The sequence below is a fragment of the Polypterus senegalus genome, chromosome 11 (assembly GCF_016835505.1).
Source record: "Polypterus senegalus isolate Bchr_013 chromosome 11, ASM1683550v1, whole genome shotgun sequence".
In the NCBI taxonomy this organism is placed as follows: domain Eukaryota; kingdom Metazoa; phylum Chordata; class Cladistia; order Polypteriformes; family Polypteridae; genus Polypterus; species Polypterus senegalus.
In genome coordinates this window covers 45,210,402-45,232,797 of record NC_053164.1, presented here as the reverse complement: position 1 = coordinate 45,232,797, position 22,396 = coordinate 45,210,402, and the positions used below count along the sequence as shown (strand labels likewise).

The 22,396-nt window shown below is 40.7% G+C and overlaps 1 protein-coding gene across 2 annotated transcripts in view; it reads right to left on the bottom strand.

Annotated features, from left to right (window-relative positions):
- The window catches only part of LOC120538901 (anthrax toxin receptor 1-like), a 223,459-nt gene that overhangs the window by 160,951 nt on the left and 40,112 nt on the right, over positions 1 to 22,396 (bottom strand). For both annotated transcript variants that reach the window (XM_039768487.1, XM_039768488.1), the window contains 4 exons: positions 22,264 to 22,343; positions 8,666 to 8,734; positions 8,388 to 8,468; positions 4,813 to 4,873 (listed from right to left, as the gene is read on the bottom strand). In XM_039768487.1, the coding sequence (XP_039624421.1) occupies positions 4,813 to 4,873; positions 8,388 to 8,468; positions 8,666 to 8,734; positions 22,264 to 22,343 (291 nt within the window). The remainder of the gene's footprint in view (positions 1 to 4,812; positions 4,874 to 8,387; positions 8,469 to 8,665; positions 8,735 to 22,263; positions 22,344 to 22,396) is intronic.

Below are 22,396 nucleotides of genomic sequence, written 5' to 3'. Positions count from 1 at the left end.
AATGGGAAAGAACAGATAAAAAAATTGAGAAAGAAACACTTTACAAATCTGAGATACTTGCATTTTCAACAGGTTTGTGTAAGATGAATGTGTTCATGACATTTCAGTCGATTTTATGCTCCTAAACACGCCATAGTTTCATACTGTGAAGAATTGAAATAAAACACCTGAAGGAATCAGCTGGAGCAAAATGTCTGCAGATGTCATTTTTTCAAATATGGCACGTTTTTGCCAAAATCATCCAGTGTCACTCGGAAAACTTGCAAAATGCCAAACAAAACTTCAGCTGGTTATTTGACAGGTCCAGCTAGCAATCCTATCCGCCATCATTTCTGAATCCATTCATTCCATCACCAGGTTGCAAGGAGCCAAAGCCTCTCCTGACAGCATTGGACACAATGCAGGAATCAACCTTCGGTAGGACACCACACACAGACTGATTAAAAACATTTCATTTGTTTTCCACCAAGGATGACGTCAAGTTGAAAAATATTTAATGTTTACGAGGAATAACTGCCTAATCCTGGCCACTTTTTAGCCTTCCATGTTAATCTTAAGTGGCATTAAACATAACCAATCAATCAATCAATCAACATTTATTTATATAGCACATATTCATACAAAAAAAATGTAGCTCAAAGTGCTTTACAAAATGAATAGAAAAATAGAAGACACAATAAAAAATAAACATAAGTCAACATTAATTAACATAGAATAAGAGTAAGGTCCGATGGCCAGGGTGGACAGAAAAAAACACAACCATTATGTCTGTAAAGTTTTAAAAACACAGACAGTGCCCTGTGATGTGATAGTGAATGCATGCCATTGTATTCTTTGTGTGATGCTGTTGTAATTGTACTACTGTCACTAGTCTGTAGGAGATGTGCAAGTAAGATTTTCACTGTATTGTGCAAACTTAAGTTCAATTGGATTTATTGTCCTGTACACATACTGTATGTCCGATATCTTTTCTAACTACACCCCCTATCAAAATGAAAGTCTGCACTACACCCATGAGTTTACAATTAACTAAGTCTGTGCTTCACATGTCACATTCTGTAACAGATGCATTCATTTATCACCGCTGCATCTGGTGGTCCGCAGCACATTGGCTGTAAGACAAAATGCATGGAGCGTTTTACAAGAGGATTGTTACCCTCATCACAGCACAGACACCTACACACATTTTCAAGATCAAAGCATAGCTCCTTAAAACTGATAAAAAATATGGAAGCATTGGTATGCATTCACACTGACTATCCAAACCATTTCCAATCTGTTGATTGCTGGGCGCCTCATGGTGGTGCACCTGTTTACTTGGGACAGTTCAGACTTCCCAACCCTGTGCTCTCCTCCTAGTTTTCTATGGCTGTAATGATCCAATCGACCATTAATCATCTAACCTCAAGATTAACTGTGATACTAAGCTTCTTGTGCATCACTTGTTTCATCTAACGCTACTTGAATGTATTGCTTGTGTGTTGATCTGCTAAATGGTGAATGATGAGAACTTGATAGACAGGCACTCTGTTCTGGGCTGTTTCTTCTTTGCCTCAAATGCTGCCAGGGTAGGCTGCAGCTACCACAAGCCTGCATTGGATTAAGTAGGCTTAAGGATTTATGTTTAATAATGACAACAATAATTTTGGTACTTAAATTAATTCTTATCAGAAAAATATTTGTACTTATTTATTTTTACTCATTTAATTACTCATTTTTGATGTACAGGTATAAAACGATAAAGGTTGCCTTTGTGTCACACAAAAGTTTGTGAAACCCTGGGCCTTGACCCTTAAGTCTGGTTAATACTTGGGGCACGAGGGCTGAATGACAAAAATAATGTCAGATTTGGAGACACGCTCATGCGCATTGGTGGCACTTCTGGTGTTTCCGCTGAGTGCTGATTTCCAAAATGGTGAGGCTGGTTACATAGATGCCAGAATGATGAATGAAGGACTGAATAGGTCGCAACAGGTCATCAAAACGTATGCAAAAACATACATGAAATGCATCGTGCAGGCCCCCCACTCATGAGAATATTGTACTCGGCCTTCCTTCACCGCTTTTGGTCTGACTGTTCACCTTCTCTTTTTTGTTCTCTTAATGTCAGAAATAGAAAGCACAACTCTTCTTCCATCAGCAGGGTCTCACATCCTGTGCTGTGACATTATTAGCTGTGCGACTCTGACCAAACACTATCACTTAGTGACAAGGCGACTAGCAGTGTGACGATCAAACGAGCCACAATATATGTAAATGTGTTTTGGTCGCTTACTGTGCACATGCTTTGCAGTGCCATCTGGGAGTCGACTTCACGTGGTGAGTATAAACTGGGCTTTGATCTTAGTATCACTCGATAGCTTATGCCATTTTGAGTGTAAAATGACCCAGAAATTTGGATGTGAGGCTACCTCAGCCACAAAATTGGGTTTCAGGTCCTGCTCATGGCAAGCAGCGACATGGCCACACACTGTGGCTGACAAGAAAAACACAGCGGTGCAGACAAAAATAGTCAAGCTGTGGTGACAGTGAGGCACATTGCACAGGCCAACTGATTGTTTTCATCACAAGCATCAGTAATGCACTCCGAGTGCAAGAAGAAGTCATACTTGACCAAAGAATTGGAGGTGTGGGCTTTCTCTGCCACATTATTGGGTTTCGGGTCCTACAAATGCCATACCATATGACTGACAAGAAAACAATGGCATCGCGACCACACCACATATCTGTCAGAAAAAAGAGCCATGCTGACATCAAATGGCAGTGAAGGACATTCCTGCAGCCTTGGGTGGAGTGATCTGGGGTGCTGTGTTTCATGAGAGGCACTTACACCACCTTGTTTTGAGGACCAGAAGTCTGAGTGTTATTAGTGCAATATAAATTGGATCAATAAAACGTTATTTATAGGTGGCCTGTACTCCAATATGAACAACGTGTTTGGCCCAATTCAGTCTTGCCACTTCTAATAATTTGTAATTTGAGAGTGGAAAGACACCTAAGGATTTTAATGAACTTTACCAAAACATGTAAATTCCACCCAGACAGTGACTGGGTTGAGAACTGAGTCTGGATCTTCTGGGTAGTAGCTTGACATACTGTACATTGACTCACCTTCCTATACATCTGGCCACACTACTTCTGAGTTGCTGAGCCCTTTTCCATATTTTATCCTCCCAACTCCAAGGTGTTCGATCCAATAGCACTGGAGTAGCTTTATAGCCCAGGCGGCGGCTGCCTCTGGATCATTCCCTAGAGGTACTTCCAGTTGTCTAGATGCTCCAGAACTCCCTCTGGCTGCCCCAGCTCTCTTTTCCCCACTTTTCTCTTCCTTTCCTGGACCAGATCCCCGAGTTTTTATAAAGCATATAGGGCATTCAAGGCTCTGAGGAATCACTTTTGGTTTCCGATTGCAATCCCTTCACTATACCTTCCAAATGTATATTTGGGAGAAGCAGCCCACTCTAGCAGTTGCCACTTTTTATTATAGTTCCTTCAGTTTTTATTTTAGCCTCTTTTAACCCATTAAACCTTTGCCAAGCCAGCAGTTAATTACAATGAACAGTATATGTAGAAAAAGTACAAATTATGCTGAAATCAAAAGTGGATGATGAGTCCAGAGAAATAAGATGGTCTGCATAATGCCATTTATCCAGATAATTGAAGTTTATTATATTATTTAAGTCAGTCCACTTCCCCTCTGCTGAAACAAAATGATGCCATTGAGATGTCTTGCTGGTGTTGCATCCTTTCTCTGAATTCTCACATGAGTTCCTACACAGCTGCTACATACTTGTGTGTACACATACATGGTGTCTCATCCCTACTCTGGAACAACTAGCAGTTGAAGCCAAAACTTTGACAACCTCTAAGAAGAATCTCAATGAGATATTAGGACAGCTTAGATCAGGGGTGGGCAAAGTCATTCCTGGAGGGCCACATTGGCTGCAGGTTTTTGTTCCAACCCAGTTGCTTAATAAGAAGTGCTTGTTGCTCAAGTAATATTTCCTCTTCATTTTAGTTGTCTCGCTCATTACGATTTTGAACCCTTAATGCTTATTTTAGTCTTAAACAGCTGTAGTATTGTTTTTTTATTAATTACTCCTTATTAGCAGTCAGATGGAACTGACAAAAGAAACCAGCATTTCTCCATTTCGCTCGTTTCCATTTACACCTGTGTGTGTTTATCATTCATTATTTTCTTTAATTAAATACTTGGAAGGAAAGCCAAGAGAAAAACGTGAAGGACTGAGAATTACTCTTCTGTTTTAGACTTCAAATCATTTGGATGATATCCTTAGAAAGGAAAAAAAATCTAGGATATGAGAATGACCTGACATGGCAGAGTTAAAGCACTGACAGACAAGCCATGAAATGAAATAATTGGCAGGGATTTTTTTTAAATTAAGCAACTGGGTTGGAACAATAAACCTGTAGCCACTACGGCCCTCCAGGACTGACTTAGATGTTAGCTAAATGAAGAAGCTTGATGGAGTGGATGATCTCATTTGTCATTTTCTTATGTTCTCAGTTTCTACAGCTAGAACTTCCTATGCTGTGTTTGAACTCCAAAGCTAATATTTACCTAACATGTCCCTAACATGATAAAGTAAAGGCCACCACACTACTATGAAAATTCATGGAGTGTTTGAATGAAAGCTCCTCACCTGCAGAAAGATTTAACTAGACTATTTCAATGTTTACAGGCATAACGTGTGTTAATAGAACTAAGAGCGGACAATGGAGTTAAGTTGTAGAGCCCCTGACAAGCAGTTTACTGTTACAGTATTTTTGTGCTCCCATTTTTACACTCACCTCCAGCACAGATGCTTGATGGCTCAGCGGCCAGAATTTCTATGCATGATTTTTTTAATATCTGCAAGTGAAAATAGAGAAGAAAAGTGTTATACTAAGAATAAGGATTAAACACTACGTCAAAAGTGAGGAGACAACTAACAATTAGGCTATCATACATGTCTTGGTTTGTTCTATTTCATCTGTGTTGTTTTATTTTTTTATGCTTACCTTTAAAAAACAACCTCATCTTATGCAGTCCTGGCAGCTATCACCAGAATTCTGCATAACACATTTTAGTGGCTAATATTTTCATAATGTTTTGATTTTGGCTCATATTGGTCCAATCTACTGTCAGGGTATCAGCCCAGGGTCTCATTCAGCGATCTAATTCACAGATCTGAGCAGTACAGTTCAGAAAAGCAGTAATGATCATAAACGTCCTTTGAACAAGATTGTGCTTCCAATTTAAAATTTGATAACAAGAAGGTAACACACCAATAAGATGGCAGAGTACTGTGAACCACTGCTAGAAAGCACATCTCAAACAGCTGCATTAAACAAATGCCTAGGAAATAATTTTGCTTCTGGCCTTCCTTTGCAAATAGGGATGAACTCTCAAAATTGTAGCAGGACGACATCCAAATGGTTGGGAAGCCGTGCCTCAAGGGAGACATTGAGTGTAGCATGATGGGACCATTTAGGAAGGATGGAAAGGCAGTCGTGCATACCTTGCTTCTTAAATATGCAAAACTGATATCCCAGATTAGGGGGCTTCTTGTGAATTGTGGAGGTTATTTGCATTTTGGTTAACCCGCTAAACAACTTCATACCCCAACTGTGCTTGCAATTCGCTGCTTTCTCCTTAAATGTTTCCAGATGGCAGTGATGCAGTAGCAAGTAGTGCATTGATTCGAAATTTTAGAAGTCATGCTAGTAAAAAAACTATTTCTTATATCTGTATATATTATTTTTATCTGAGCCTGTTCCCACCGCTTCATTCTCTTTCTCATCATCTTAGTTTTCCATGACCTCAGCTCATCGTAAATGCATTTGACAGGAACTGCACACTAGAAACTGAAAACACTTCTGCTATTCCAGTTTCTTATTTAAAAGGATAAGCAGAGAAGACATGCAAGTTTAAAAGGATTTTCTTAAGACAAATCAATAAAGCAAAGACCTGTGCCCTGGCACAGTATCAGGTGTCTTAGAATAAGAAAACACTCCTAACTGGTGATGCAAATTTGGTCCTAGTCTTGGGAGTAGAAGTGAAAATATTTTAACAATTCTTCTTTTAGGTAACAACTCCCAACCTCACCAAGATTTAGGAGAGCTTATGAGATGTCCTAACTTGCTAGAAGTGATTAGAAGATGGCATTCAGACAATTGGCACACACATTCTGGGATTGGAGGAATGGACACAATGGACAGCACTTAGCTCATAAAAACAGATATCGATTTGACAGAGATTGAATAATATTTGTACCAAAATGTGCCCATTACGTGATTAATCCATTCACTTGCAGAAGCCATGCACTGACAGCCAGAATGAACTTTTTGGTAATATTACGTGTTTCCCCATTGGGAAATTACAGCTTTAGCATCCCAATGAATAGGGTATGTCACAACCAACCATTTCCCAAATTTTGCACCAAACTCTTACAATGCATGAGGTAATACACTGATACATTTCTCCACCGTCCACATGAAGTAAGGTTAAAGCAAGCTGCTCTCGTGCAAATTAATGGCTTTCCTAGATTTGTTGGTGAGATTAGCGGCGCACATACAACTAATAGCATGCAACTAACGAATGCAAACTGGATTATTCTTGATTTTGTTGTGAAATGGCAATAACTGCATGCCGCTTAGAGCAATATTCTACCTTGTTCTTCTCCCACTACTTTGATTATTATTAGTAGTAGTAGTACTATTAGTATTAGTATTATTACTATTAGCATCAAAAAACTACAAAACGTCATCATGATTTTCAAGGAAACTGCAAAACATCTTTGTGAGTGCTATTTTGTTATATGGCATCAATCATTCTAAAATATGAACTCCTAATCCTCACTGCAAGTGCCTAACATTTTTCACAACTACTTCTCATGTCCTACTGTGAGGTAGCACAAAGTCTTATCCTAGTCAGACTTTTAGTCAGAAGTTAGTCAGAAGTAGTTCTGAGACGATTGATTAATTTGGGCACTGATTCCTGAGTGCAGTAACCAGAAAGCCAAGTCTGATCGCAGTGCAGGAGGTGTTACACTTTAAAGCAGACATGCAGTGCTCACCACACACATCATCTTCTCCTGGATTCTGGGGACAGAACCGTAACTTCACACCCTGCCCAAAGTGCCTAAAGTGTTGATAGCAACATTCTTAGTCAGCCAAGCCCAATAAGAGCTCCTTTGACTCAAGGGAATATTTGGATTCAGACTAGTAAGGATGTCTTTTTGTTGCATTTTATTGTCATTCCATTTAAGTAAGAGGTTCACTTTACTCTGTACACGTGATAATAAACTTGAACTTGAATTTGAATTTAGCGTTGCATATTAACCTAACTTGCATGTCGGTGGGATGCTGGAAAACTGGAATACTTGACAAAAATCTACACAAACACAGGGAGATTATGCAATGACTTTTTCATTTTCAACCCTAAATGCTGTCAATCTGTCAGACAGAAACACTATTTCACTGTGCCGTCATACTTCCTGTCCATCCATCCATTTTCCAACCCGCTGAATCCGAATACAGGGTCACGGGGGTCTGCTGGAGCCAATCCCAGCCAACACAGGGCACAAGGCAGGAACCAATCCTGGGCAGGGTGCCAACCCACCGCAGGACACACACAAACACACCAAGCACACACTAGGGCCAATTTGGAATCGCCAATCCACATAACCTGCATGTCTTTGGATTGTGGGAGGAAACCGGAGCGCCCGGAGGAAACCCATGCAGACACGGGGAGAACATGCAAACTCCACGCAGGGAGGACCCGGGAAGCGAACCCGGGTCTCCTAACTGCGAGGCAGCAGCACTACCACTGCGCCACCGTGCCGCCTTTCATACTTCCCGATATCACTATAAGAAATCCACCATGGCAGTGTCATTTTGATATTTTTACTGAAATCAGTGATCTATAATCTGTTCTGGGGTCTTATCATTGTGTTGTTTCAGGTCAAAAGTAACAGTTCTGCAGACCTCCAGTTATTTATCAATATATGGAGAATCGGAATTGCACTCTCTGTAGGGCATCATCAGTATTCCATTCCATTCCATTATCCAACCCGCTATATCCTAATTACAGGGTCACGGGGGTCTGCTGAAGCAAATCCCAGCCAACACAGGGCGCAAGGTAGGAAACAAACCCCAGGCAGGGCACCAGCCCACCGCAGGGCATCATCAATATAAAGAACAAAATGTTTTATGAAGTAATAACCTGTTGGTATACCAAGATACAGTATGATAGCACAGTCAGCTGGTTATTCCTTGACTATTAAAAGAAATTAAGAGGTGCGTGTTCAGTTATTTCCCTGGCAGTCTGGGGCCCCAAAGGCTTATGTCCAATTTCAAATGGACACCCCATGCAGAGTACTCACCGAATCTATGACTCCCTGCAAGGCTTCAAAGCCGTCATTTACCGGGAACACATGGTCCTTACTGTCGGCAATCTTTGCCAGCTGGGGAGAGAAGAAGGGAGAGAAGGATGAAAATTGACTCAAGTGTCGTCACTGCCAATCTCGTGCTTTATGTTCAATGACCTATTGCTCATGGATCTAAACTCAATCCACTTTGCAGATGAAAGCTGCATATGTCAGGCAGTACTCTGAGGTACACTACTACTGTTCTCAGGAATTTCAAAAGCAGACGTACGTACCTGTGTCTCATTAAAATCCTTCACCCCCACGCAATATACTGTAGCTCCCAGGCTCCGTGACCGATTAGCCTATCAAGGGCAAAATAACACAAAGTGTCAAAAAATTGAAATGCAACACTAATACTTAGTCTCATATGGCTTACATGCATTCTAAAATGAGTTCAGGGTGTGTAAAATTAAATTTTCATTAAATGGACAGGAACCAGAATCAAGCATTATTATGATGGCATTACGTGATTTTTAACTTGGACTGTTGTGAATAATGGCAGGAAAGATTGTCTATGTTTAGCCTGTGTAGGTTATAAATCCAACCATTGTTTAATAATTCATTAATAACATTATTTAAACCTTTCTGCTCAACTTCATTGTACTACTAAGCATTTCATTTTCATCTACTTCATTTTCTGCCATTCTAGAAGGTAAGTACCATTTTTCCCAGGGTTATTTCCTGCATTGCACCCAATTGCTGCCTGAACATTTTAGGTGGGTTTGAAAATGTTAACTTATTTTATGCTAATTCAAAATGATGTTTCATATGTTACTTACCCCAAGTAGTTTGTAGTGATGGGAGAGATACATTTCTAATCTCACATTTTCATATAAAACAGAATGTGAGGGACACCCTCAGCATGGAAGGATAGGAGAAAGCAGCCTACTCAGGGAATTGCCTCCCCCGAGTCGCTAGGTGGCAGCCTGTTATATGTTTGTTATAATATTAATTTAATGTCACTATCTCTGTGCACACTGTTATACAGGCAGACCAAGTATGGTACACAGGGCCTCAGCATTTAGGATTGCCAACCAAGCATTGGATTTAGATAGCCAAAGACAGCTGGAGGATTGTATAGTCAGCCTAAAAGACAGAATAGTATATTTCTGTCCTCTGTCAGCACAAAAATCTTCTTTCCTTGTTGGGAGAATGAGAACTGCAAGTAGGCATTGTGCTATTCCTGTATTTTTGGAGGTGGAGTTGAACCTTTCCTGTCCTTGTTTGGAGACCAGAGAGGATCAGCACGTGGATAAGACAGTATATAAGGATGGACCTAATGCCAATACACTTTGAAGCTGTCGGGCGGAAGATTATGTCATCCGTCCGGAAAATCCTCTCAGCATGGCGACGAAAAATGGCAGACAGCGTAGATCAAGACTCCCACCTTGATAAAGTCTGTCATAAGCTTCCCGTCTGTAACCGCGTAAAACCCGTCAGTAAAGTAAGCTAAAGTTTATCGTTTTCTCATGTGATTTTTGTACCGCCGTAATCACGATGGGAGGGATATCGACTTTTCTGTCATATTTCTATATTTTTTGGTTACTTAACATGCCGCAATTTCAAAAGAACACATTTCCGGAGTGCTTAATGCCTCCTAAGGAAACACAGCCCCCCTGGGTTAAGGTACCACTGCAGATTCCCCCAGGGCACACTGGGAGTTAGAGTTCATTGCCTCAGCCCTGTTGAGTTCCGTGGGTGCTGCCAGGGGGAGGACCTTACCAGGACCTTTGGGTCACCAGTAGTACTTCTGGGAATTACATAGAAGGAGCTGCCTGTCACAATTCTGGGGGGCAGAGTTGGGAGGAAGTTGGACAAAGCTTGTTGAGAGGAGCAGAGGAGAAGGAGGCAGACAGAGACAGAAAGAGAAGAGAAGGCACAGAGTTACAGAGTGCAGTGTAACACTTATTGTAACTGTGGCTGTGATGTGGGAAACATTTGATAAGGAAAAGTTTCCCATGAATAAAAGCTCTTGTTTGTTGGCACTTGTCATCAGAGCCTGTATGTTTCGGGTGTTTGGAGGAGTTTCAGCACCCACTGGTGGCCACAAGAGATAAGAAAGTTTCTGAAATTATAGGTGGATATTGTTGCCAATGGTGGACAATTGCAAACTATATCACATTACTCACAAAAATCCTATAATTCACACAGAATCAAAAAGAGCAATAGAACACAGGAGAACACACCAACACCCTAGTGCATTTACAATGAACTGCAAGGGGTTGTGGGTTCCTCAGCCATTATAGGGCTTAAGACAATCACCTGATGGTGATAGATACATAGGACTACCCACAAATCACACAGAACATGGAAAAATACATAAAAACATAAAGAAACTAAATAATAAACAATGTTAATATAAAAAAATAGCAAAACTGACAGAAATGAGACATTTGAACCCCAGCCAAGGGAGCAACTCTGGCTGAAATACAATGCTGCTGGTAGGCAGCAGCGCACAATGAAATTGGATTAATCAGTTTTGAGAAATTAATGAATAGATTATTATTCAAATTGTCACTACGCTATCAAACTGCAAAGTAATTTGAGTGTGCAGTTTAAAAAAAAAGAAGGAAAAGCAATTTGAAAATTACATTGCAACCACAATGGATAGAAGCTGATGCAATACAACACACTTCCAGATGGCTCATGGGAAGTTTAAACACACCCGCCTCAGTACTCTGCTGTTAATGTAGTTAAAGCCAGGGTCAAATGAACATGGATGCTCCATTGTAGAATTGAACCAGTGTTGAATAACGTGTCATAGTGAGATTTCTTTTCTCAGAGGGAGTGAAACCTGATGAAATTTACTGAAGGATGCTAGCTCAGTATGGAAGGGAAAACACTTTGGATCAGCACAAAGTTTACGAATGTGTAGAATGGTTTGAAGTGGGAAGAACAAGTGCAATTGACGAAGCTTGATCTGGTCGATCATCAACATCGTGCACACAGGCCCACATCTACGCGGTGAATGCCTTCATCAGAGAAAACCGATGGATTACATTGTCTGCTGTTGCTGCACATTTGGATATCCGCTATGGATTTGCACATCCCATAGTGCATGATGACTTGGGGCACCATAATGTTTGTGCAAGATGAGTATTTAAACACCTTACTGATCTGCACAAGCTAACATCTTTTGGTGAAGTTCATAAGCTTTCACTCCCTCTGCCCAAAGAAATCTCACTGCAGCAACAAAGGAGCAATCCTGCAGCAGTGTGTCCATGTTCATTTGAACTTGGCATCAACTAGACCAGGGGTGCCCAATACATCAATTGCGATCGACCGGTAGATCGCAAAGGTAGTGCAGGTAGATTGCGTTGCACTAAAAAATTTTTTTTTTAAAACGTTATTCTATCATATATCCTACCTATGGCATTTGCCACTTGATTGACATACAGGGCGGCCAGTCTGAGATCTCTTCTCTTCTAACACACTGGTCATCCTGCATGCATGATCAAACGCGCAAGCTACTGCAGAACTCCGGCTGTGATCTAGATAGCCTTCCAATTTATATCGACTAAAGAGGGGATTGAAAAAAAAAATTGTTTGGGGAGGGTATGGGCTGGATGTGGAATTGGAAGAGGATTTTTTTTTCTCACAATATATACATATATATATATACTCAGCAAAAAAAGAAACGTCCTCTGACTTTCAACTGTTTTTACTTTCAGTAAACTTAATGTGTAAATATTTGTATGAACAGTAAAAGAGTCAACACCATAAGACATAAACTAAAAATGTTTCACAATGTGTCCCTGAATGAAGGGAGGCTCAAAATCAAAAGTACCAGTCAGTATCTGGTGTGGCCACCAGCTGCTTGAAGTACTGCAGTACATCTCCTCCTCATGGACTGGACCAGATTTGTCGGTTCTTGCTGTGAGATGTTACTCCACTCTTCCACCAAGGCACCTGCAAGTTCCTGGACATTTCTGGGGGGAATGGCCCTAGCCCTCACCCTGCGATCCAACAGGTCCCAGACGTGCTCAATTGGATTGAGATCCGGGCTCTTCGCTGGCCATGGCAGAACACTGACATTGCTGTCATGCAGAAACTCACGCACAGAATGAGCAGTATGGCTGGTGCCATTGTCCTGCTGGAAGATCATGTCCGGATGAGCATGCATAAAGGGTACCACATGAGGGAGGAGGATGTCTTCTCTGTACCGCAAGGCATTGAGATTGCCTGCAATGACAACAAGCTCAGTCCGATGGTGATGTGATATACCGCCCCAGACCATGACGGACCCCCCACCTCCAAATCGACCCCACTCCAGGGTACAGGCCTCGGTGATGTACCGATCCTGTGCAGGTGTTGTTACACATGGTCTTCCACTGCGAGGATGATCAGCTGTCCTTCCTGTCTCCCTGTAGCGCTGTCTTAGGCGTCTCACAGTGCGGACATGGCAATTTATTGCCCTAGCCACATCAGCAGTCCTCATGCCTCCGTGCAGCATGCCTAATGCACGTTCACGCAGATGAGCAGGGACCCTGGGCATCTTTCTTTGGGTGTTTTTCACAGTCGGTAGACAAGTCTCTTTAGTGTCCTGCGTTTTTAGAACTGTGACCTTAAATGCCTACTTTCTGTAAGCTGTTAAGGTCTTAACGACCATTCCACAGGTGCATGTTAATTAATTGATTATGGTTAATTGAACATGCATGGAAAACATTGTTTAAACCCTTTACAATGAAGATCTGTAAAGTTATTTGGATTTTTAAAACATTATTGTTGAAATACACAGTCCTGGAAAAAGGACGTTTCTTTTTTTGCTGAGTATATATATATATATATATATATATATATATATATATATATATATATATATATATATATATATATATATATATATATAGCATTTTAATGTAGGTAGATCATTTTGACCTGGTCATTTTAGAAGTAGCTCACAATCCGAAAAAGTGTGGGCAACCCTGAACTAGACCAATGGAAGAGGGCAGTGCTGTGGATGTTCTAACTACCCATAAGCCATTGCGAATGTGTTGTATTGTTTCAGCTCCTATCTGTTGCTTTTACTGTCTGATTGTCAAATTGCCTTTACTTTTTGATTGACCCTTGCATATTTGGGTGTATATCAATTTGCATTTTGCAACACAAACAAAAGTTAAACAATATAGGTTCTTAAACACTTACAAAACATTTGATAAGATTATATTAAATATAATACTACAACTCTGTACTTGATGGAGATAAATGTACAATGGTGCTATATAAAAAACAGATGGCTTAAGACTGTAACTTGGCTTCCATTTATTAATTTTGCTCCCATCATCTTTGCCCTGACATTTTATTCTCTTCATTTATGCCATTTAATCCACAAGTAATCTCTGACATGGCCCTTCACTGTTCTTTTAAGAAACAGATCTTTTGTGCTTGCAAGTGCCCAGAATCAAAAAGATTGTTCTTAAAATATTTAGCAGGCACTAATCGAGGGTGGGAGGTGGGGTCTGCCACTCTAAAGAGTCTGTGATCCTGCTATTAAAAACACTGCGCCGCATTTACATGCAACACAAAACAGCTGATACTGCTCCAACCCGGAATTTTTTTGGAAGTCGTTTTCTGACCCAAATTCCATCTTTTCTCCCGGGTGTTTCAATGTGCTTTGAATTTACCTTCTCCTAAGTGTTTGCAGATGCTTCTGCACGCTCAGCAGATTTCTGTAATAAATTACTACATTGCACTCCAGATGTTGCAGAGGCCTTTTTGCAGTACAGATGGGAGACATCAATCAGGAGAACAAGGATGATGACGCCTGCTCCTCCAGCCTGGATGGCGCACAATTATTTACAGAATGCACTTTGTATTCGAAAATGGTTCTGAACCATAATAACCCTTTTGATTTTTTTCAACATATTTAATTTGTGCTTCACTTTATTGCACATTCGATTATTCTTATGTCATACAGATTAAGACAACCTGAAAAGTTTAATAGAGTTGCTGCTGCCCCACAGCCTCAGCAACCTGGATTTGATACTCAAGACTGTCACTGTCTTTGTCTGGACTGTATTCTCTGTGGATATTTTGTAATAATAATTAAGTTACTTAAAAAGACTAAATTAGTCTAGTTTGGGTGCCTGCATGATTGCACCCTGTAGCAGACTGGCATCCCATCCTAGGTTATTATTATTTTAACAAAACATTCAAAAACTCACGTTATCCATGTCAGAGTGATGGTTGTCTTGGCAGTAGGGGGTCCAAACTTTAGGGACACTATTTGAACATTAGTGAACGAAATACCAGAGGGCCTGAAGGAAAACTCACATGCATACTGGGAGAATATGCAAACTTCAAATAGACAACAACCTGGGGTGGGATTTGAACCCAGGATACTGCTATCCACAGCAGCATACTAATATAATTACCAGTTGCAATCAGTTCTAGAATGGGACCTTGCAAAGCAAACATCTTCATTGGGTAGAAGAGCATTTTTTTTATTCCTACCTAGGTTTTATATCAGACCTGTACAAAAGATATACTGACAATGGTGTTCTTCCAGAAGTCACCTACATGCACGCGTTCATCAATGATTTTACTAGTTTCCATCCATCTCTCAGATCTACAGGTGATGTTTCTACCACAACTCTACTGTTTATAGATATGCATCTTTCTATCAGCTTTCTAGGACTTAAAACCTCTGACTATTACAAGTCAACTGACTCACGCTGTTGCCTTCTCTATAGCTTCTTCAATCCCTGGCATACTGAAAACTCTGTTCCTCTTTCATAGTTCCTTTGGCTTCATCGCCTCTGCAGTAATGAGGTTGACTGTAATGAAGCACTTAGGATGAGAAGGTTCTTTATTGATGGAGCATACCCATCTCATGTTGCAGACAGGGTCCTCAGTCAAACCCTGAGTAGATCCTGTGACGTCCATTTGAATGGTCCTGCCAATCCACCCTAATACTCTATCTCTCCCACAGATCATCAAATAAAATTTCCCCATTCTGCAGACTGATACTTCCACATTTTTTTTTCGTAATCCTCCTTTGATCTCCTTCCTTCAAACACCAAACCTACACAAACTGTTTGTCCACAGCTCACTTCACAGAGGAAGAGTCACATTCTTCAGTGGGGACTTTGACCTGTAACACTTGAAACCTGTAACAGCTGTCACTTGCAAATCTGTCACCAACAATACCCTTGTATTTGGTGCCACTGGTAAATTTAATATTAAACAACAGGCCTCTTTCCAGTCTAAAAATCTTATTTACTGCATTTCTTGTAGGAACCATCTGCACAAGTGAAACAGGGAGACAGCTAGCAGACAGTTTCAGGGAGCACATTTGAGCCTGACAAAGCTTTTTGCAGAACACTTCACATCCCTTGATCGTAGCCACATTGAGCTCTCTATTTGTGTTCTTAAAAAAGGCTTCAAAGACACTTTTTGAAGAAAGTAAGAAGAAGCTAAGCTCATTCTCAGCCTGAGATCACCTGTTTCTCCATGTCTTATCAATCTCTCCCTTCATCTCCTGTAATTGCAGCTTTTTCTCACCTTTTTCTCATTTTATCTGCCCTGGCTTTGTTCCCTTCTTTCCATTCTATTGTATGTATGGTACCTGCTCTTTCATTTTCAGTTGCCCACCAGATGAAAGCTCTACAGATAAAGTGTTGCGTCTTTAACATCCATCCATCCATTATCCTAACTACAAGGTCACGGGGGTCTGCTGGAGCCAATCCCAGCCAACACAGGGCGCAAGGCAGGAAACAAACCCTGGGCAGGGCACCAGCCCACTGCAGGTCTTTAACATTACTTCCTTTTTTATCATGGAATTTACCTTTATTCTACTTTAATTATACTTCATTTAGCAGATGGCTTTATGTAAATCCACTCGCAAAAGGAAAGTGGTTCTTGCCATGCAGTAAGCGCTGCTGGGACAACCTCTGGTTCACAACACTTATGGAAAGTAAAGGTGGGGTGAAAGGATGGACGGATGGATGTGTGAATGAAGAACTTATTATTTTGATGTCTGAGTCGTTTGGTATGCACCAACTACAACAGAAGAGATGAATTTCTTCTCTGGCTACCGTTCAGCTCATTCCAAGGCAGACAGCAATTCAAAATTTGCTCACAGCATTTTACTGCCAGGTGTTTTTGAGTAAAAGCATTTTCATTCTGAGATTTTATTTTTTTTTATAAATTTTAAATAACGTGGTCTGACCCCTGGCTGACTCTTGCACAGTCATATACATAACATAACATCACATTCAGATTGCACCTAATCCTGTTCAGCATTGCAGTGGGCGGCAGTGCCTTTCCTGGCCGCATTGGGCCCAGCGTCGCACACACTCCCACGTGGCTGACTTGGACCGGTCAATTTGTTTAATCCATAGAAAGTATTAATTGGCACAGCAAGCACAATAAGATTGGGGCGTTACGTCCTGGCAGTGGGTGCAATGGAAAATGCACTAGTACTTTATCATTATAATAATTAGCACATGTAGAAGCCATTGCAATATTATAAATGTATGTGAGCTATGTGTGTCTATATAAAGGAGGGGGGAGTAAGCTATTCCAATAGAGGTTATGCCTACCCAACAAAGCAGTTGTTCATGTTGTGCTAGGGCACCATTTTTGGGGTCACCCTTGTTCTTTGTGCACTTAAAATACTCCTCCAGACACACTCTTGCTCTTAGACACTTTGACTGGTCAGTTATTAAGAGCTCTGCTTAGTTAACTGTTTTACCTGCTGGTTTATCCCATTAAAAGTTGTTTGGGCTGCCTTCTGGTGTGTCCATCAAGGTTTTATGAGATTTGTAAACACTAAACTAGAAAAAGTAAAATTGCCTTTATCTTAGTTCAGAGTAGCAGACATCCTAGATGATCCTTTGAAGTCCCTACAAAATGGGTCGCTCCAGGCTGGTCTTTTAACAGCTATAATCTATACATATAAAAGACAAAGCCCTCACTGACTCATCACTAATTCTTCCACTTTCCATGTAGGTGGGAATCTGACATTTCACATGCTCATTCCTTGCAGTGTACTTACAAAAGTTAGGTATGTTTCATGTCCTATTGTAACACCCAACGGGGGAAAATGGGTGAACCCCCTAAACTGTATATATAGGCAGGGGAAACCCCTCCTCACTATTTGTGTGACTTCCAATATATGTAGGAATCCCAAATTTCCCATGCTCATCCTTTACACTGTACTTACAAACATTAAGTATGTTTCATTTCGTGCGGTGCCCCATAATGAACTTTCGACAATAACATCTTCTTTTTGGGGAGTTTCACCATTATACCTTAAGGAAATTTCAGAACCTACATCTCCTTTTGGCGGTTTCATTCCTTTTTTCCATTAACAGAGGATTTAGTACACGGCAGAGATGCACAAGGTCCACCCCCGGTCTCCTTTCCTTTTTCCGCACAGCTGCTGTCCGTGCACCTACCACGTGGTTGGCTCCCTGCCTATATACTGTACATTAACGACATCACGTGCTCTTGTGCCTCCTCACTTGCTTCCTTACTTTCCTCAGCTATTTGTCATGCTCACTGCTCCCTTCTTCTTTACTCCACCGCTTCAAGCCTGTTATTGTTCGCCTTGCCTCATGTCTTCCTGCTGGTGACTCCTGCCTTTTCATTTAGTTTCTTCACACTCTTAATCCTCTGGGCATGCCTCCACATACCCTACCTTTGAAGGTCGGCACACCAATTATGTTACTACGAAACTTACAACCACCAAAACTTTGCAACGGCACCAGGCTTCAGATCAAATCTCTGCACAAGAACCTCATTGAGGCAACTGTCTTCACTGGAACTGACTCAGGGGAGACTATTTATTCCTCGCATCCCTCTCAAACCCTCTGACCTCCCATTCCAACTCAAACGCCTCCAATTTCCAGTAAGGGTCTGCTTCGCTATGACAATAAATAAGTCACAGGGCCAGACTCTAAAAAAGGTCGGCATTGACTTGACACAAGATTGCTTCTCACCTGGACAACTGTATGTTGCATGCTCAAGAGTAAGCTCAGCAGACAGCCTGGTCATTTTACAGCCCGAGGGCAGAACTGCAAAAGTCGTTTACAAGGAGATCCTTACATCCTAAAAAATGTTCATTTCTAATACACAACATTTACAATCATAAATTAAATTCTTTACAATCATTAAATTCACTGTCAATACTAAAATAAGCCTACAACAATTACATTGACAATCACGTTACGTTATTTTTAAAATGTTTCCTTTTCTTTTTTATAACTTCTTTAACACACTACTTCTCCGCTGTGAAGCGCGGGTATGTTGCTAGTAGTGTATATGGCCCTGGGTGTTCAATCAAGAAAATGTCTATGGCAGAACAACACTAGTCACAGAAAATGGCCTAAACACGTGACAAATTTGAGCTACATGACAAGGATACATAAAAAAGATTGTCAAACTTTGTGTGGTACATGCCAGGACAAAACTGAAGATGATCCTATGCTTGATTAAGTCCGATCCTAGGCTGGCTCAGCCTATGGCACACAGTAATTGAACTGGAGATTAGCCAGGGCACTTCACTCTGGCTGGTGGTCCCTTTCATTTATGTGTCAACGGTACATCTTACTGGTGAAGCAGATCGTTAGAGCCATTTTGATAATGAAATGTTAAGAGGACAGTTAAACAGGGTTCTTTGTGCCGCTTAGTGTTAATCTGGGAAGCAGCATCATATGCTGGGGATAATTCTTAATGTCGGGGCCTGGTTATTCTTATTTATTTTTCTTATTTGGCAGACACCTTTGAGCAATACAATTGGTTATATTTCTTTTGCTTTTTCAATTGGAGCACAGGCAGGTCAAGTGACTTGCTCAAAGTCACACAGTGTCAGTAGCAGGATTAGAAGCCACAGCGTCAGGGTTTGAAATCCAAAGTCTTAACCACTACACCACACTGCATGCCTTTTTTCTTTACAACTTCACAGGAGACTAAAGTCTATTCCAAGAAATTTGGGTAAATGGCAAGAACCACCCCTGACCTGGGTGCTAGTCGGTCACAGGCCACACTCATGAATAATGGATATATTTAGTGTTACCTTAATTTGAACATATTTCGGATATATGTAGGCGGACAATACTCCAAGAGAACACACAGGGACATGTAGAGAATATAGAAACAAGCTAGGTCGGGATTCAAATGAAGTCTCCTGGAACTACAAGGCCACAACGCTAACCATTGTGCAAAAAGCAGAGACAAGTCTGATTGTGTAATGTGCTGCACTTCTTGAGTTCTTTTTGTACAGAATCCTCAAACCGTTGATGAGCACTTGTGCAGACAACGCCACTGTGACCATGTGAGTGCGCACTCAGCTGCATCCTGTATATCAGCGTTTCTCAACCTTTAAGTATTTGCGACCCGAGTTTTCATAACAGTTTTAATCGCACCCCCCATAACATTTTTTTGAAATGTAGATGCATATTTTATTATAGCTACTTAACTTTTATTGACATTTATCTAACTCTATATTTATTGTTCTAGTATCAGAATGTAGTTTAAGTTAATTTGTTTTGGTTTCAACAGATGTTTTTTCATATTTTTGATTCTTGTTTTCTTTTTTTCACATCTTCGCACCCCCCTTATTGTTACTTTACGCCCCCTTAGGGGGGCCGGCCCACAGGTTGAGAACCACTGCTGTATATTCTAACCACTCCAGACTCTGTGTGAGCTCAGTTTTGGGGACGGAATTATTAAGTACTCATCTGTGATGGTAGACTAGTACTTCAGAACTGTAAAAGAATAAACATCATTTGATTTCATTTCTTAAAAAAATAAACACAGTGCTTATTCCACTGTATAATGCATATCAATATTAAATTTTAACATTAAATTGAAATAATAAATATACAGTGTCACACATGGGCATTGAAGGGTCACCTTCCAGTTCATCATAGGTAAGCACTACCACCGTGGGACCCCAGAGTCTGTGATCACTGACTCTCTTGTCCCTTTCTCTATCCACAGAAGACACCCGTAATAGAAGAGGTCTTCATGTAATTCATGCAATGGACAAGTGGAGGGGCGTGCAGCGAGCGTTCGCTGTGAAAGCCTTTTATAAGAATGATGATAGTGTGACTGCTGCACAAAGTGAATTTCGGCGTCATTATCAGTTAGGACGTTATGATCGTGTCCCATCTGTTCATGAGCTTACAACGTGGGAGCATAATTTCGAAGAAACGGGTTCAGCCTTAATAAAGAAGTCCCCAGGTGGAGCCACTTTGCATACTGCTCTGCAATCGATGGCAGCTATTCAACGATTGTTTGTCACATAATGGTGACATTCCATGGCCTCCGAGATCTCTAGATCTCACTGTTTGTGATTTTTTTCTGAAGGGACATCTTAAAAGCCAAGTGCACAGCACATGTCCTGCAACCATTCCTGAACTAAAAAGGAGGATTCCTCTTGACATGTTACATAGAGCAATGCACAATTTCCACAACAGGCTGTCAGAATGTGTACAGAGAAATGGACAACACCTTCATGATGTTTTCTTCAAAACATAAAATGAATATTGAATGAATATTGATTATCTTCGTTAATTGCATATCCTGTACAATACATTTCCTCATTAAATGTACAGCCACCCAGTATTCCATGCAGTGTATATAAGCAACGGCCTGTTTGACGCCACTCCACAAAAAGTAATGCAAAGTTGCACAGGAGAGAAACAATCTGCTCTTAAATCAATGCCTCCAGTTTTCAGTATCTGACCTTGTGATTTGTTTATGGTCAGAGCAAAGCAGACACAAACAGGAAATTGCAGACATTTCAATGAGAACATAAAATTATCGGGAGTCGGAAGCATTCTTGGGATGAAAACAATCTGACCTGCCCCATCGCCTGTCGATATTTCAGCTTGTATGGTGTGGCTGTGAAGAGCTATAACTTTCAATCTACGGTTTCAAACGGCTTTCAGAATCCTACATCAGACACTCTCTTCTGGCATTGGCAGATCTTAGATTTAAATTGGTTCTGATTCTAGAACTGAGATTATTTGAAAATTAATAAAAAAGGAAACAGAAGTAGCAAAACATACTGACTTTATTCCACAGCACATGAATGGCTGGATCTGACCGGACGTACCCTCAGCTGTTGAAGTCTATGAGTTCAGGTAGTACTGAGGTGATGGGTACATTGCTTTTTAAGCAGGTCTACCTTAACCCTAAACTTTCATGACAATCTGTTTGTATGCATCCTCTATTTGGGACTGAAAATGTAAGAAAATAATGTGTCACCCAGCAAGATTTCTCAAAGAAACGGCCACCGAACCCCAAAGACTGGGGGCAGAAAAAAGCAGCCCATACTGTGACAGAGATCAAGACGAATATATATGCCAAATATCATGTAAATCAGTCTCTGTGTGATGCCCAGACAGACAGACAGACAGACAGACAGACTTTAATTAACTTTATTTACCCGTGTCAATTAATGGGAATTAACAATTTCTACCCATGTGAGGTGAATTGACACAGGTGGGGGCTACAATTTGCAACATCCCAAAGGGATTCAGGAATTCCAGCACCAGAAACCCCCACCTCCATGGGAGGTAATGTATTTATTTGGGACTCTGGGGGAAAGAGGTTGGCCATTACATGGAAAAATCCAGTTCGCTGCTAAGTTCAAAAAACTTGGGGACCTGACATAAAAAAGGGAACTGTCTTTAAAGCACATAGCTATCCTGAATAAATCAATATGGATGTTTTTATTTCAAAAGACACTGTTTTATTTTTGCCAGTGCCTGCAAATAATAAAATAGAAAGAACTGATGTGACCCGATGTTATAACAAGGAAAGATGTGGCTTTAATGTTCCTTCAACCATGTGCAGTCTATAAAAGACCCAAGCTCACCTCTGTCTCAGCGTAATAGAAGAGGTCTTCATGTAATTCTCCATCTGTCAAGGCAATGATGACGCTGGCAGTCATGTAACCTGTATCCAAACATGAAGAAACATTTATATACTTACATTTAAAACCTGCCCAA